The sequence below is a fragment of the Fringilla coelebs genome (genome assembly GCF_963513975.1).
Source record: "Fringilla coelebs genome assembly, chromosome: 3".
NCBI lineage: Eukaryota > Metazoa > Chordata > Aves > Passeriformes > Fringillidae > Fringilla > Fringilla coelebs.
In genome coordinates this window covers 18,619,466-18,633,398 of record NC_140030.1, presented here as the reverse complement: position 1 = coordinate 18,633,398, position 13,933 = coordinate 18,619,466, and the positions used below count along the sequence as shown (strand labels likewise).

The following is a 13,933-nucleotide window of genomic DNA, read 5'->3' as shown; positions in this document are numbered from 1 at the left end:
TTTACTGGTGTTGAGGAAAACATTCATTAGAGGTAGCTAGGTGTGCAGCTGCAGACAGCTCTGGATGGTGGAGGGAAATGAGGCAAGGAAAGAAGCGCTGACCATTTGCACAACAAAAGGCACAAGGGACCTGTTTCACCAGTCAGTTGATGGACACTCAGAGACACAGCCCCAGACTTTTGCTGCATAGACTGGGAGGGTATAAAACCCCAGGATTTTCTTTATTCAGGGTCCCTCATGAGAGGCACCAGCCCAGGCTGTTTAGCTGTTGCACTGGGATTAAATGACTTTAGGGATGGAGGGGACTGAGACACTGCTATGGGAAACCCGGTATGTGTGAGAGTGGGGCATGCAGGGAGCCCAGCAGGGCCCTGTCAGCCCACTGGAGCTGCCCAAAGTCTCTGCCCATGGGAGTGGGACTGCAAGAGTGACTCCTGGATGGTCAGACATGGACACTTCCCTAACACCAGCTACATCCTGCTTAGCCACTGCCTGCTTGAAACAAAGCATGTTAGGTGATAAGACATCAGGTGGCTAAGAGATTCCAAAAATGGACAACCTTTCATCTTAATGAACAATGAAGACAACTTTTCTTGTCATTTACATAACCTCCGTGTATCTGCATATAAAGGAAATGTAGTGATTTTTTGGTTTTTTGGCTTTTTTTTTTAAATTTGCCTTAACATGTCTCTTTTCTAATGTGGCAAGACCTGATTTCTTTGCTTTAGGCTGTTCTGTATCTGTTTTCCAGGCCAAAGAAAACCAAACCAAAACCCTCTTTTTATTAACATCAAGAAAGTCTCTCTTTACATTCTAATCAAAAACCATTAAACTACAAATCATGTGCTTTTTAGAATTATGATATATTATGCATGCAACAATCCCTTATAAACAGGATATTCACAGAAAGAAATCACTGTTCACTGTTTCACCAACAGCTCCTTAGCCTACAAACACTCTTTGTCCATGGTGATAACCAAATAGAAAATATATTTACTGCTTACCTCTACTAATGCTATCTGTTTTATAACCAACCTGTTCTCACAGATTTCTCCCACATTCTAAATACTACAGCAGCAAAAGTTGGGGTAAAGCGTTGATTTATGGAGGAGGGTTTTAGTCTTTTTTTTTTTTTAAGAGAAAGCCAACTGTGTAACAAAATATTGCTTGTTTTTCTTTATTGCTCTTTGTAACTGTCAGCCCTATGTGTTTTTTGCAAATGTAAAATTGCTCCAAAATAAAAATCAAAATGTCACAAGTTAAATCCCCATAATTCCTTTATCACTTACTTTGCCTTCTAGAGCCCTTTTGTGCCATCAACATTTGATGTAATACAAGAATATTTTAGAAGTACCAATTAAAAAAAATACATAAGTAATGCTACTTGAAATACTGAAAGGATCTGCAAGCTGAATGCTGTTTTGAGGATAAAAATACTGATTTCCCCAAATCATGCTGAAATTACAAAACTTGGTAGCATCTATTCCTCTCCAAAATTACACAGATCATAATTTTAGCAATGGAAGGAAAAGAAAATGGAAATCATACTTATCTGCACAAATATTTGTGTGATGGAGTGGGGGTTTAGTTTTGAGAAAAGAAATAGTATAAGGAAGACACAACATACAAAATTCTAGTAAATAATTCCCAAGCAATATAAAATGAGGAATAAAAACTCCATAAAATGACAGGATTTTCACAGAGCAACTGATAATACACCAGACAGCATCCTAGAGGAAATCATAGAATCATAGAATGGTTTGGGTTTTAAAGGGGCCTTAAAGATCATTTACTGCCAATCCCCTGCCATGGGAGGGAGGTTAGGATTAAGAAAAAATCTGAGAGAGTTATGAGAATGTGATCAAACACTGAAAATACTAATTAACATTCAAAAGAATTTCAGCAGGTGAGGACAGAAGGAGTGAAAGCAGGAGAAAGGGAAAATGCTAAGTTGCCTAGCAGTCTCAGTACTTCAAGGAGACATGAGGACCCACAGCATGCAAGCAGTACCAATCCCAAAGCAGTTTTTCAATGTTGCAGAAAGGTTTGTGTATTATGCAGACATGAGGAAAGAAATACTGACTAATGCAGGTGCAGTGCAAATCCAGGGGATACAATGCCACAGACAGGCTCCTGGAGGTAAACTGTCAGAAACTCTCCACATCAATTTGATAAAAATAAACACTAATTTGAAGCCTTAGAAGGCAACATAACACCTATTAAAGTTGCTGAAGAAAAAAAGAGCTAAAGTTTCTCATCTAGAGAAGGAACCCAAAGGGCTTAATTATAAACATAAAGTATTAAACTATATTATATTACATTGTCATCTATTTGCATGCAGTCAGGTGGTATAAACAGGGAAGAGTTTATGGACACAGTGTATTGACTAAGTTGAAAAAACTGATTCTGCAGCATCCAGGAAAAGAATTAACCCTGACCTAAGGAGTTAAAGGTGACAACAGATCAATTGAATAGCAATGTCCTTGGCATAACAAGCTTCCATTTATAAGCACAGACACTGATCTAAATAACTATACAGAATCATTCAAAGTTTTCTATATACATTTTATCATATGGCATAATCAGACAAAAATCTATGCCAATGACACTTTCTATATATGTTCCTGAATAAGACATTTTTTAGCAATAAGTGAAGTAATCTGAATAAACTGTATATTACTAAATTAAACTAACACTGAGAATTCAAAGCAGTACATAGCAAATAGAGAAAATTATATTATGCTTATACAATCAAAAGTTGTAAATTAAATAAAGGACTGCATGTTATTAACCAACATGAGTTACTACACTATTATCTGAATTCAGTAACCTCTGGCTTTACTGGTCAACAATTTTTCCACCTGTAGACATTCACCAGATCAGCACTGCTTTATCCTAGATTACTCATTATAAAAGCAGTAGGACAGTAAGGGGAACTCTAGAACATTTAAACATTTAAACAAAATAGAAAACATTTACCCACTAGCAACAGATACTACTGTCAAACACTCTTGTTTAAGACAATGGTAGAATATTCATTTCCCCCACCTACATTATAGGCAACAAGATACTTCTGAAGGAATAGTTAAACGATTAGCAAATTCTAGGCAAGGCAACGTCATTGTTTGGGCTATATTAAAGTATAGCATTTTTTCTTAAAAGAAAATTTCTTACCACAGCTTTGGCTGAACTTTCCTGCAAATCCCACAATAATATGTTGTTATCAGCCAGTGAAATAATCTTTTTACCATCTCCCATCGGTTCCCACATAACACTGTAAAACAGAAACAGAAAAACAAAATAAACAACCCAACATTAAAATCCATCAGAATTTGAACTAGAAGGCCATTTTAATTGTGTGGATCTACTCTGTACCAAAATATGTTAAACCATATTCCTTCTGGTTTCCTTTAGATGAAATCCATCACATATTTTAAGTTCAAAATCTGCCATTAACTAGCAATTTATAGCAGTCATTCTGCATACACAGAAGTACAACCAGAGACCTTGATGTACACTAATTTTAGAAGGCTTTAGTTTGAAACCTCAAAGTTGTTCACATGAATTGTTATGCATCCTTTTTGAAGGTGCACCAAAAATCATAAGCTTTAATGCAAACTTAATCATAAGTTTTGATGCAAACTTCTTCCAACTCTGCATCAGTCATCATGACTTAATCAGCATATACTTTTAACCTGGGATTCACTTCATGCTATACAGGAAGGAATGCAAGAAATAAGTTCTCTCTTATTCTGTCTATGAAAAGCAGCATATTTAAGCCAGTCAGTATGGGCAGCTCAGCTAACTAACTAGGCACTCTAACCCTAATAAATTTGCTGGAGGTAACAGTAGGATTGACAGAATACTTATCATTTTATGAGAAGATGCTTCGATTTTTGTAATTTTCTAACATTTTTGTAAACAAGATTTGCAGCACCCTGTGACCGTGTTCGCTGGGGTCCCAGAATGAGGGAAGAGACGAGAAAGTTGACTCCATGTTCAGAAGGCTGATTTATTATTTTATGATATATATTATTAAAAACTATACTAAAAGAATAGAAGAAGGGATTTCATCAGAAGGCTTAGCTAAGAATAGAAAAGGAATGAATAACAAAGGTTTGTCTCTGACCGAGAGAGTCTGGGCAGCTGGACTGTGATTGGCCATTAATTAGAAACAACCACATGAGACCAATCACAAATCCACCTGCTGCATTCCACAGCAGCAAACAATCATTGTTTACATTTTGTTCCTGAGGCCTCTCAGTTCTCAGGAGGAAAAATCCTAAGGAAAGGATTTTTCATAAAATATCATGGCTACAGCACCCCAATAATCTGAGAGCCACAATATACCTGAAGGTACAGGTCACAGCTTCAGTATCAACAAAAATGGAATGGAAACAGAAGAAATGGAGAAACTTCTTTCCATTTTAAGACTGCACCTTCAGTTATCTAAAAGCATTTGATAGGCTGTTTTCCTCTTCAGACCCCAGCTGAAGTCCCACTGCTTGAAGTTTATCAGAAGTCCATGACTAGACACAAGTTTTCTAGTCATGGACTTCTCACAAGTTTCTCACTTCTCATGGACTAGTCACAAGTTTGTTTTGCTTTTTGTGTGAATCAATTCAGTAACTGGATTGTTGGAGAAGGAAATGTTATAATTTATGGCTTAAACATCTTCATGAAAGACTTTTGCCTATTACAGCAAAACTGCATAAAAGCTGCAGAGAAAACCACCCAAACTCTGAATGGGGCCTTGGACTGAACGTTGATGGAGATAAAGTGACTCAAGCCTGGGCTGGGAAGAAGAACACATTTCCAGAAGGATCAAGCTGGAGACCACAGCCCAGGGCTGTCAGCTGCCAGGCTTGCACAGACCCTCGCACCGAAGGGCGGAGGGAGGAGAGGCTTTGGGTGTGTGGTTAAAAAACCTCTGGTGAGAGGCAGTGACCGCCCATCCTCCGCTGTGTAGAGCTCAGCTGCGGGGCCCCTTCCCCCAGGAAAGGTGAAGAGGGTGTCATGGTCCCCTCAAGACCCCCCCAAACCCTGCTCCAGAGCACTGCAACATGATGCAACAGATCCACAGTGTTGCAAGGGACAACATCAAACTGCCCTCCCCAGGGGAGGCACATGGGTGTTCCCACCTCAATATTACAAACATTTTTAAATCCATTGCATTCCCTTGCTTTGTGGTGGCAGTGGGTAGCCGGTAGCAGCAAGAAGCCAGATGGAGGGAGCCACAAGATGTCACTGGGACCCTTGAAGGCTGATGGTTCTACCTCACCCCTGGTTACTCTCTGCCTGTGCCCCCTGCCTCTGCACATCTCTTTTACTGTTTCTCTCTTTTCTCTTTCAATTCCTTTCTTTCTTTTCTCTTGTTTTCTCTTTGCCTCTTTTACTATTAAATAAAATATATCAAGTGTTTTGGCACCAACATCTAACCTGGTTTCATCAAGTTTTGGGGTAGATTTCAAACCTTTCTGGGTTTGATCCATTTTATTCAGAGACTTAGTTTTCCTTGCTCTTCTGTGTTAATTTGGATTGTAACAGAGGGAATAGATAAAAGAAGGTTACACAAATAGATGCAGCCTTGGGTAACTAAGCCCAACATTAAGCAGCCACTAGCAACCTTCCTAACCCTGCACTGCACACTATGCATGCTTCTGTTTTATCCCAGATTTTGCTTTACTCCTGTATTCCTAAAACACTGGATATAACCTGGCTGACCCCAGATCCAAGTGATGGAACTGCACCTAATCTTCATCTTATGCTATAAAACACAAGGAAAACAAAATAGGAAGTTGCAGGTAAGAGAAAGAAGTGACAAAGTACCTTTTTTCATGCCATTAATACAACAAAACTCAGTTATTCTCAGCTGATACCTTCCTCTCAAATTACTCTTCATCCTTCTGTAAACAGTTTCATCAGTTTTTACTCAGCACTTCAGTAACAAGCATCAGATATATAAGGTAGATGACTGTTTCGTGTTTTTTAAAGAAGGCACCTGTATAAGGCACCTGTTTGGTGTTCTGTAAAGAAAAATCTGGTACTGTAACTTAAAAAGGTGCATTGGCTAACTCCTTACCCACTTAACTTTTCCATAAGCCAACAGAACTGAATAAAGAAAGGACTAACTTCTGCTAGAAGCATGACCATGGCATCCCTTACTGTGTTGCCAATCCATGAAAATTACCTACCTATAAAAGCCCATTTGTAGTGAGTTTTCCTGTATTAGGACAAAATCACTACATTTAGCACATTAAGCTGCCGTCATGTTTTTAAACGTGTTTTACCAACAACATGGCACTAGAATAACTCTATGATTTACTTTAAATTTGGCTGTTTTGGCCATAGTATTGCCAATCTTATTCAACAACACACACTTTTGAAAAGTATGGTACCATTTGGAAAAACTTAGAAGCAATTGAAAATGAGTGTTGATAATAAAAATGATGACATGCAGTTTCAATTACACGTTCAACTACATTTCACCCATAACAAGGTGAAGAAACCAACTGGCACTGTCACGTGTATTTCAGAATTTCATGTAGCTGTGCTGCATAGATACATCAGTTAAATCCTTCAAATAGATGAAAATATTTTATGAAAACGTGTAACAGGATCAAGAAAATTAATGCACTATAACCTGCAAGTGATCACAAGTAACGTTCCACAATCCAGTTTTCCAAAGTGAAATTGAAAGATATCAGGATGATCATGTGGCTGAATAGGTAACTAAGAAATCTTCAAGCTGATTCTGATCACATTTATTTAAGTCCATCATTTTACTTACATATTGCTGAAAATATAACTGGTATTTGGTGTTGAGCTATGTAGATGTATTTTTAATTACAGAAAATTAAATCTGATTTGACCATTTAACCCTTTAAGAGTTCTTTCAGCCAGAGATCAGCCTGTTGATAAATCTGCACCTTTCCTACACAAATCACTCAATTTTTAGTTGCAAAAGCTAGACTGAAAACAATTTTTTGATGTTTTCTAAGGTAGGAAGAAATTCTACATCTTTGTGCGTCACTGAACTTCAAGGTAAAAGAATTTTTCCAGCTGAATACAGTGTACTAATTAGAGCCAATTATAACTGAGCTGACATAACTTGCAATGAAAAGGCCTTTCCAACATTCACTCTGTCCTTGTGGGATGCCCATTTTACTTCTATTTCATTTTTCATTTATGGGTGTGGTTGTAGTGATCATTCATTCAGATTTTTTAATCTTAAGTAGAGGTTACTCAAATCACCCTTTGCAACAAGTTCAGCTGTGTTCTGTACTCACTACTGAATGTCAAACATGAAATACTATGGAGAAGAGATGGGCAGGCAATATTGGTGAGTGAAAGAAAAAGTTACTCTTGAAGCAAGATACAAATTTTAGAGAAACTGAAGTTTTCATTTAGAACAGTTTTCAGCGCAGCAGAAATGGTGATAATGTCTAAAAAGGCAAACAGATAAACCAGGCAGTACCATTTTCCTCAGTGTGTCAACAGCTGCTGACGCTTACAGTTTTCAGAAATGGACAAGAGAGTCCTCAAATTCACAGTTGCCACTCAGAAACTGAGGGCTGCTCTTTAAATAATCTATAAACAGAAGACAAGCAATTATATATGTTGTATTTTACTGTATTTTGTTATCATCTAATTCAGGATGCTTCAAAAAAGCTTGCAGCTAGTAGTTTTTAGAATAAAAAAATAAAATTAAATTCTACAGAGAACATTACCTTAGCAAAAAATAAGAATATTTAAAATATTCACTCAAATGCACACATGAAAGGAATGCTATGCTGCAAAAATAGTTAACATCTTTATCAATAAACGTACTGAGCTTTTACCAACGAACAATTCAAAGTCCTCCATTATACACAAAGCAAGAAAAAAGCAACATGCAAACACTTTCATTGACATGAACTGCAGTTAAGCCACAAGTGCTGGACACAGCACGCATTAACTACTGCTTAACTGCAATTGCAGAAGTGACAACCACTTATTTCTATAAATGGAAAAATTTTGTTAGACTGAAAACTCTCATGCATTGTAAAATGGAAAATATACGCATGCATTTGGTAACTCAGAAGAGCATCCTGCAGCTTCCATGTAGCCCACCAGAAAGTTCACATATTGTGAACTCAAATATTGTGCCTATTTTGCATTATGATGATTACAATTTAAAATTACTCTTGCTTATCAGGACATTAATTCTAAGAGACAGGAGATCAGACCAAGTACAACCTGGAACCCACGATCTTGTTCCCTACCCACGTGCTCTACAAAACAACCCCATTTCTGAATGAAATCAGTTCTGGCTATTTTATAGCGTATTGAGGTCTGCTGCAGGGAACACAAGTTACGCTTCATCTCAAAATTCTCAGATATTGAGATCTAATTCAGAGAGCAACTAAAGATGGGCTGAAACGAGAACCACAGCTTCCTAAAAAAAAACCTAGAAGGTAAGGTGAACATTTTAGCTAAAAAGCTGCTGATCAATGAGAATTAAGAATTGAAGGGTTATTTTGGACGAGAACCCCTAAAATAGCTGAGCTTTATTACAACTCTTGCATTATTATTACATTCAGAAAAATTAAACTGCTTTACAAATAAAAAAGTATCCCAACAAGGAGGTGCCACAGAAAAATCACTTATTTCTAATTTTTTTTCCTTAAATTCTCATTGCGTGGGCCTCTACAACACACTACTCATGAAGCAGCTCTTGCCACAGACACCATTTCTATTCTGTTGCTAGAACAGAGCTTAAAAATTTTGCCAAGTGAATATTATAGATGTGTCACATGTCAGGAAACAAACATATAATTGGCTTGTCTGTAGATCAAGTAAGGTGGTCAGTCTAGGAAAAACATTTTTGTAGTATCTGTGTCTGTCAGGAAAAACACAGGTAAAACTCTTGCCCAGCCTCTGGAGGCCTCAGGATAACAATATTTTTTTCCATGTACTAAGGGAAAAATTAGGGCTGAAACAAACTTATTTGCAAAAACAATCTCTGCAGACTTACTGTAAAGAAAAAACATATCTACTTTTGAGAGGGACAATTTGAGTATTTCATAAGGGATTTTTCAAAGATGGAAATATGGATACAGCACATCCTTACTAATTTATACTGTTTGTAACAAACTGCATGGTTGGTCATAATGGGGAATAATACCTAAAAAGGAGGATATTCCTCTGAGTATATTTCTTCAGTGATTTAAAACATGTGCCTAAGATGATCTAGGTTGCCGAGATCTGCATTGATAGCTGAAGAAAATCACCCCTCCTTCTGTTCAAAGAACAGAATGCTAAAGGTTTACACAGACCTAGCATAGATGTACCCTCTAACATCTCTAATCCAGCAACTGTTCATTCTGGGGGAATCTGAGGTAATGGGACTGTAACTAATGTGGTCTCCCTAACTTAGCTCTCCATCACCACTGCTGGAGCATGAACACGGGGATGGATGGACAGTGGCAGGCTGCAGGGCACCCCTTCAGGTCTCACAGACGTTTTACCAAATAGATACACTTAATCACAAATGTACAAGAGTCAATTCTTTCATCCAACAGGCATCCAAAAGACATTTCAAAACCCTGAATTTTTAACTACTATGTAAGCAAGTGTCAACAGCAACATTGCTACATCTACAGTCATCCCAGAATATTGTGCTGGAAAAAATTCTACCCTAAGGGATAAATATCCTAAATAATAAATTCTTAACGGGGCTTTGGAGAGCAAACTGGAGTCTGATATCAAGAAAACAGGGGCACCTGTTCAGTTAGTTCATGAACATTTAAACTTTTTCTGCATAACTGATTTTTTCAGTTCTGCAACACTGCTTTTCTTTAACATTTCCCACTAACATTTTATGCAATTCAGTAAGACGGAACATAAAACTGTTAGAATAAATAGAATAGTAGTAGAATAAACAGAAGTATCTATTTCACCTGCAAAATCAGTTGAGGCAGACTCCAACCCTCACTTTTTTAGTAGTATGAATACCTTAAGTGACATTACAAAGAGGAAGAAAACCCCTTTTAAAAACGGCTAAATTTTCTTTCAGTGGGGAAAAATTTCAACTAATTTAGCAGTAAAACTGGGGAATATGGTGAGAACAGAAAAAAAAATATCTTCAAGTTGGGACGGAGAAATAAAATAGTACTCTACAAACCCCCATGTTTTTTACTTGCAGAGTAACACAATTTCTGCACTATTTTCTGTATCATGATTTATGAATCCAAACTAAACAAAAACAGCTGCAAAGATCTCATAAAAAGTAATTTTCATTCAAGCGTATGGAATCTATTTAACTTATTAGAAGTTATAATACGTATAGTAATACGTATTACGTATAGTAAGATCACAAAAATTAATAAATAACTATTTTTCCTTTTAGTATTTGCTTCAGTGTCAGATTTTAGTTTGACTAAGTTTCCCTCTGCTTTACATGAGTAGAGTCAGATAAATTCTGATTAAAAGCTAACATAATAAACAGGGCATATAATACAAAGTTCTATTACTTCAGTATCCAATTAATGAATCACATTTATTCCCTAGAAAAAGCAATTACATTGAAGAGCCTAAAGTTTTAAAATTGCACAATACTAAGCACTCAAAATTACCACAAACATTCAAGGGAATGAAAATGAGAAAATGAGTGTTCTAAATTACTCTGCTGGATTGAGAAATATTTTAGAGGATGACAAAAGTGGAAAAGGAAAGAAAATGCAAGAAAGACAACTAATGGTTGAACACTGAACATTTGTATTTAAATATAACAGATTATTTTATTTACAATAAAGAAGAATCAAAGATTCAAGAGAGCAAACTCCTGTGAAGAATTCAGGATCACAGTGAATTATGAAGAGAGCAGAGACAAATACAGTTTAAACTTTACCAATTTAGAAAGGATCAAAATATAAAGGGCATTATCAGTACTGATAAGCAGCTGTTAAGATACATTCCCAGTGAAACTTGTCATGTAGTAAGTTAGGCCAAAAAAATTGTCTCTATACTTACTGTAATATCAGAAGTGGCTGATGGAATATGTGGAATGAACCAAGTGTGGAATAATTATTCTTAAATGCTGACAATTTCAGATAATTTTCTGAAATTCTGTTCATCATGTGCAGATACAATTATAAATCTACTGGGCAGCTGTTACAACCTCTCCTTCCCCCCCAAAAAAGTTTATCCACCAGAATATGCAACTGACAGTCCTGACACTCTATACATATATCAGAAACCTCTGCACAAATATCAGAGGGAGCTCTGTCCTCACGATTATATTTCAGGTAGTGGGACATATGAAATGTTAAAATAAGTTAAGGTTAAAAAACTTATGATTGCGTTGATTACATGTCTTTGCTATAAAACATATCTAACAGGCACTGTACCACATATTCAAGACCATACAATCCTTATAAAAGTATTGTTACTTTTGGGTTTATATTCATTAGGTAAGGACTATTGAATTATTTTAGACTTTCTTTTTTTTTTTAATGAAACCTTAAGGTAGAACTTTTACACATATATCCTGAAGCCTACAGAGGGGTTCTAGAGAAGAAGTAACGTTACCAACATCATGACAGGAAAGAGAAGTGATACCTGAATAACACATGAAAGTTAGAGCTATTAAAAACACTGTTTTTACTTTTGAGTTTCATATTCTCTTACTTCTTGGCTTTTTTACTTGAAAATGTTTTGGGATGGTTTGTTTTTTGTGGGCTTTTGGGTTTTTTAAAATAAATTTAAAGGCCAAAAACGTAAGTAAAACACTACTGAATTTCAGTCATCTGTCTTCGGGGCATCAATTGCAAATGAGCCTAACTTTGATCAGGTGACTGTGTGCATTAATGGAATGAACATGATGAAGCAATAAAATGTTATGTACTAAATCTCTACTCAAGTTGAAAGGACTATAAGAACGAATTTTGTACTTCTGTAAAAAGCCAACCTTAATGAGGTTGATTTGTACTGTGTATGGCCAAGGAAGAGATGGTACTTCTCTGTACTCTATTTGGAGACCTTCAATGAAATGCCAAATAAAATCTAAGTATTTAAAATCTGTGGGAACAGCCCATTTATAATAGCTTTCTCCTTTGTGAACTCAAAGCTCTAATTTAATATTTTAGTGATAAACATCCTGGAGTTCTTGAAACATCTGTGACTCTAAAGAATTTATAATTTCTCTTCCTATCTACAGTCTCTTAGATATGGTAATATTTGCACGTTCATATCTAGGATTGATTGAGTGAGATACACCAGAAAAAAAAAACAACAACAACAAAAAATCAACCTGAGCTAGTAGAGCAGCCTAATGAAGTAATCTATCATTATTACTAACATATTCATCCCTTTCAAACAAATTTTTAGCAGCTCTTGTTTTCTATATAAAACATGAATTCTTCATTCCTCACCTTTCAGGCTTCTCAGAATTGAGTCTCCACTTATATTGCCTCTGTAACCTCCATTCATTTTCCCTTTACAGTTGTATTTCACTGTTCATCTAACATTTTCCCCTTATTTATTTTCATTTTATTCCACATTTACTCCATAGATCACAATCCAACTTAGTTCACTTGTTCCCCTCTCTTTTGAAGCACATAGCTTGGTACTGAACAGGATCTGCCCTATTTTACATCAGCCACCTTTGGAAAGCAAAAAGTAAGATGCTAAGCATTGAGAGGCAAGCCTGCTTCCAGCAGAATCAAGAGAAACTCCCTGCTGTGTTATGAATTCAAGCTCTCACAGATTATACTTTCTCTTATGGCCTGTAGTATCTTCTTTCTCCAAGGACTATCCTGTCAAGTCCACTACCAAAAGAGTCTGCAGCGAAACAGAGAGAACAGGAGGTTACTATTCTAAATACTAAAATACAAGTCTTCAGGAGTTTAACAGACAAGAGTTCTGGGGATTCTTCCAAGCTGCACTCAGAGGAATAATCAAAATCTTATTACCTGCTCTCCCCTTTCCTTGGCCTCTCCTATGCAGACAGTACTTTGGACAGAAATGCTTCTTGCAAGATATCCAGTTGAATATTTAGTTGAATCTTACAACATTGCATAGACCAACGTGCTTACTGTTATATAGGTTTAACTCTGTATGAATACATTCACTTATCTACAGAAGGAATTTATTGAAGAGACTTTTTTTTCTTTTTAAACCCACAAATTTCAGTGTGTATCCGGGGTTTTCCACACTGAAAGTAATTCACCCAGGATTTTTGCACTTGAAATCCTTCCATTTTGGCTGACATGAGGAACAGCAGGCAGAGGATGAAAAAATCTTAGGTTAGAACCAAACAGAACAATTAACAGGCCTATCTGGTGGCCTAATTTAAGCATCTGTTTAATTTTCTGGACTCTCTTTATACCATAGAAGAGTTTGAGTAAAAATGCTGATGAGTCCCAAATTCAAAGCTTGGAGTCAGTAAACAATCTCAGATACTAAAAATGAAAGATTATGCTTAATTTTTAAACACAGTAACTAATGCAATCCAGATAAAATGGAACTGTAGAAAACCAAATTTCTTTTTCACTTGCCTGTAATGTCTTGGATATTAGATTTTTGCCAAAGGTTTTGTCAAGACTAGAAAATTATTTCAATAGATCTTGAGTAGGAAGGGCAGAGCGTTCAGTAACACACCAGCAAAGTTTAAGATTTTAGTCACAGTCTATTGAAAACCCTCTTTTGGTCTTGGCTCACAAAAGAGAACTGGTATTAAGCATGTCTCCACTGGTTTTTAGTAAGAAAATTCAGAGAAATTGGAGCACAGAATTCCATAAGAGAGATGAGAAAGGTAAAAAAAAATGCAGAATCAGTTCTTAACGTCAGTACAGAGTTGAACAAAACCAATTCCTGACACACCAGACCTAGAAAAACATCCACCCCTTATGTTTCTTAGTGCGTGATATTAGAAACAAAAATCTGTGAGGTA

At 36.4% G+C, this 13,933-nt stretch overlaps 1 protein-coding gene across 1 annotated transcript in view; it reads right to left on the bottom strand.

Moving 5' to 3' along the window:
* The window catches only part of EIPR1 (EARP complex and GARP complex interacting protein 1), a 74,868-nt gene that overhangs the window by 22,297 nt on the left and 38,638 nt on the right, over positions 1-13,933 (bottom strand). Inside the window, exon 5 of the mRNA XM_084202167.1 lies at positions 3,175-3,274. Within this exon, the coding sequence (XP_084058293.1) occupies positions 3,175-3,274 (100 nt within the window). The remainder of the gene's footprint in view (positions 1-3,174; positions 3,275-13,933) is intronic.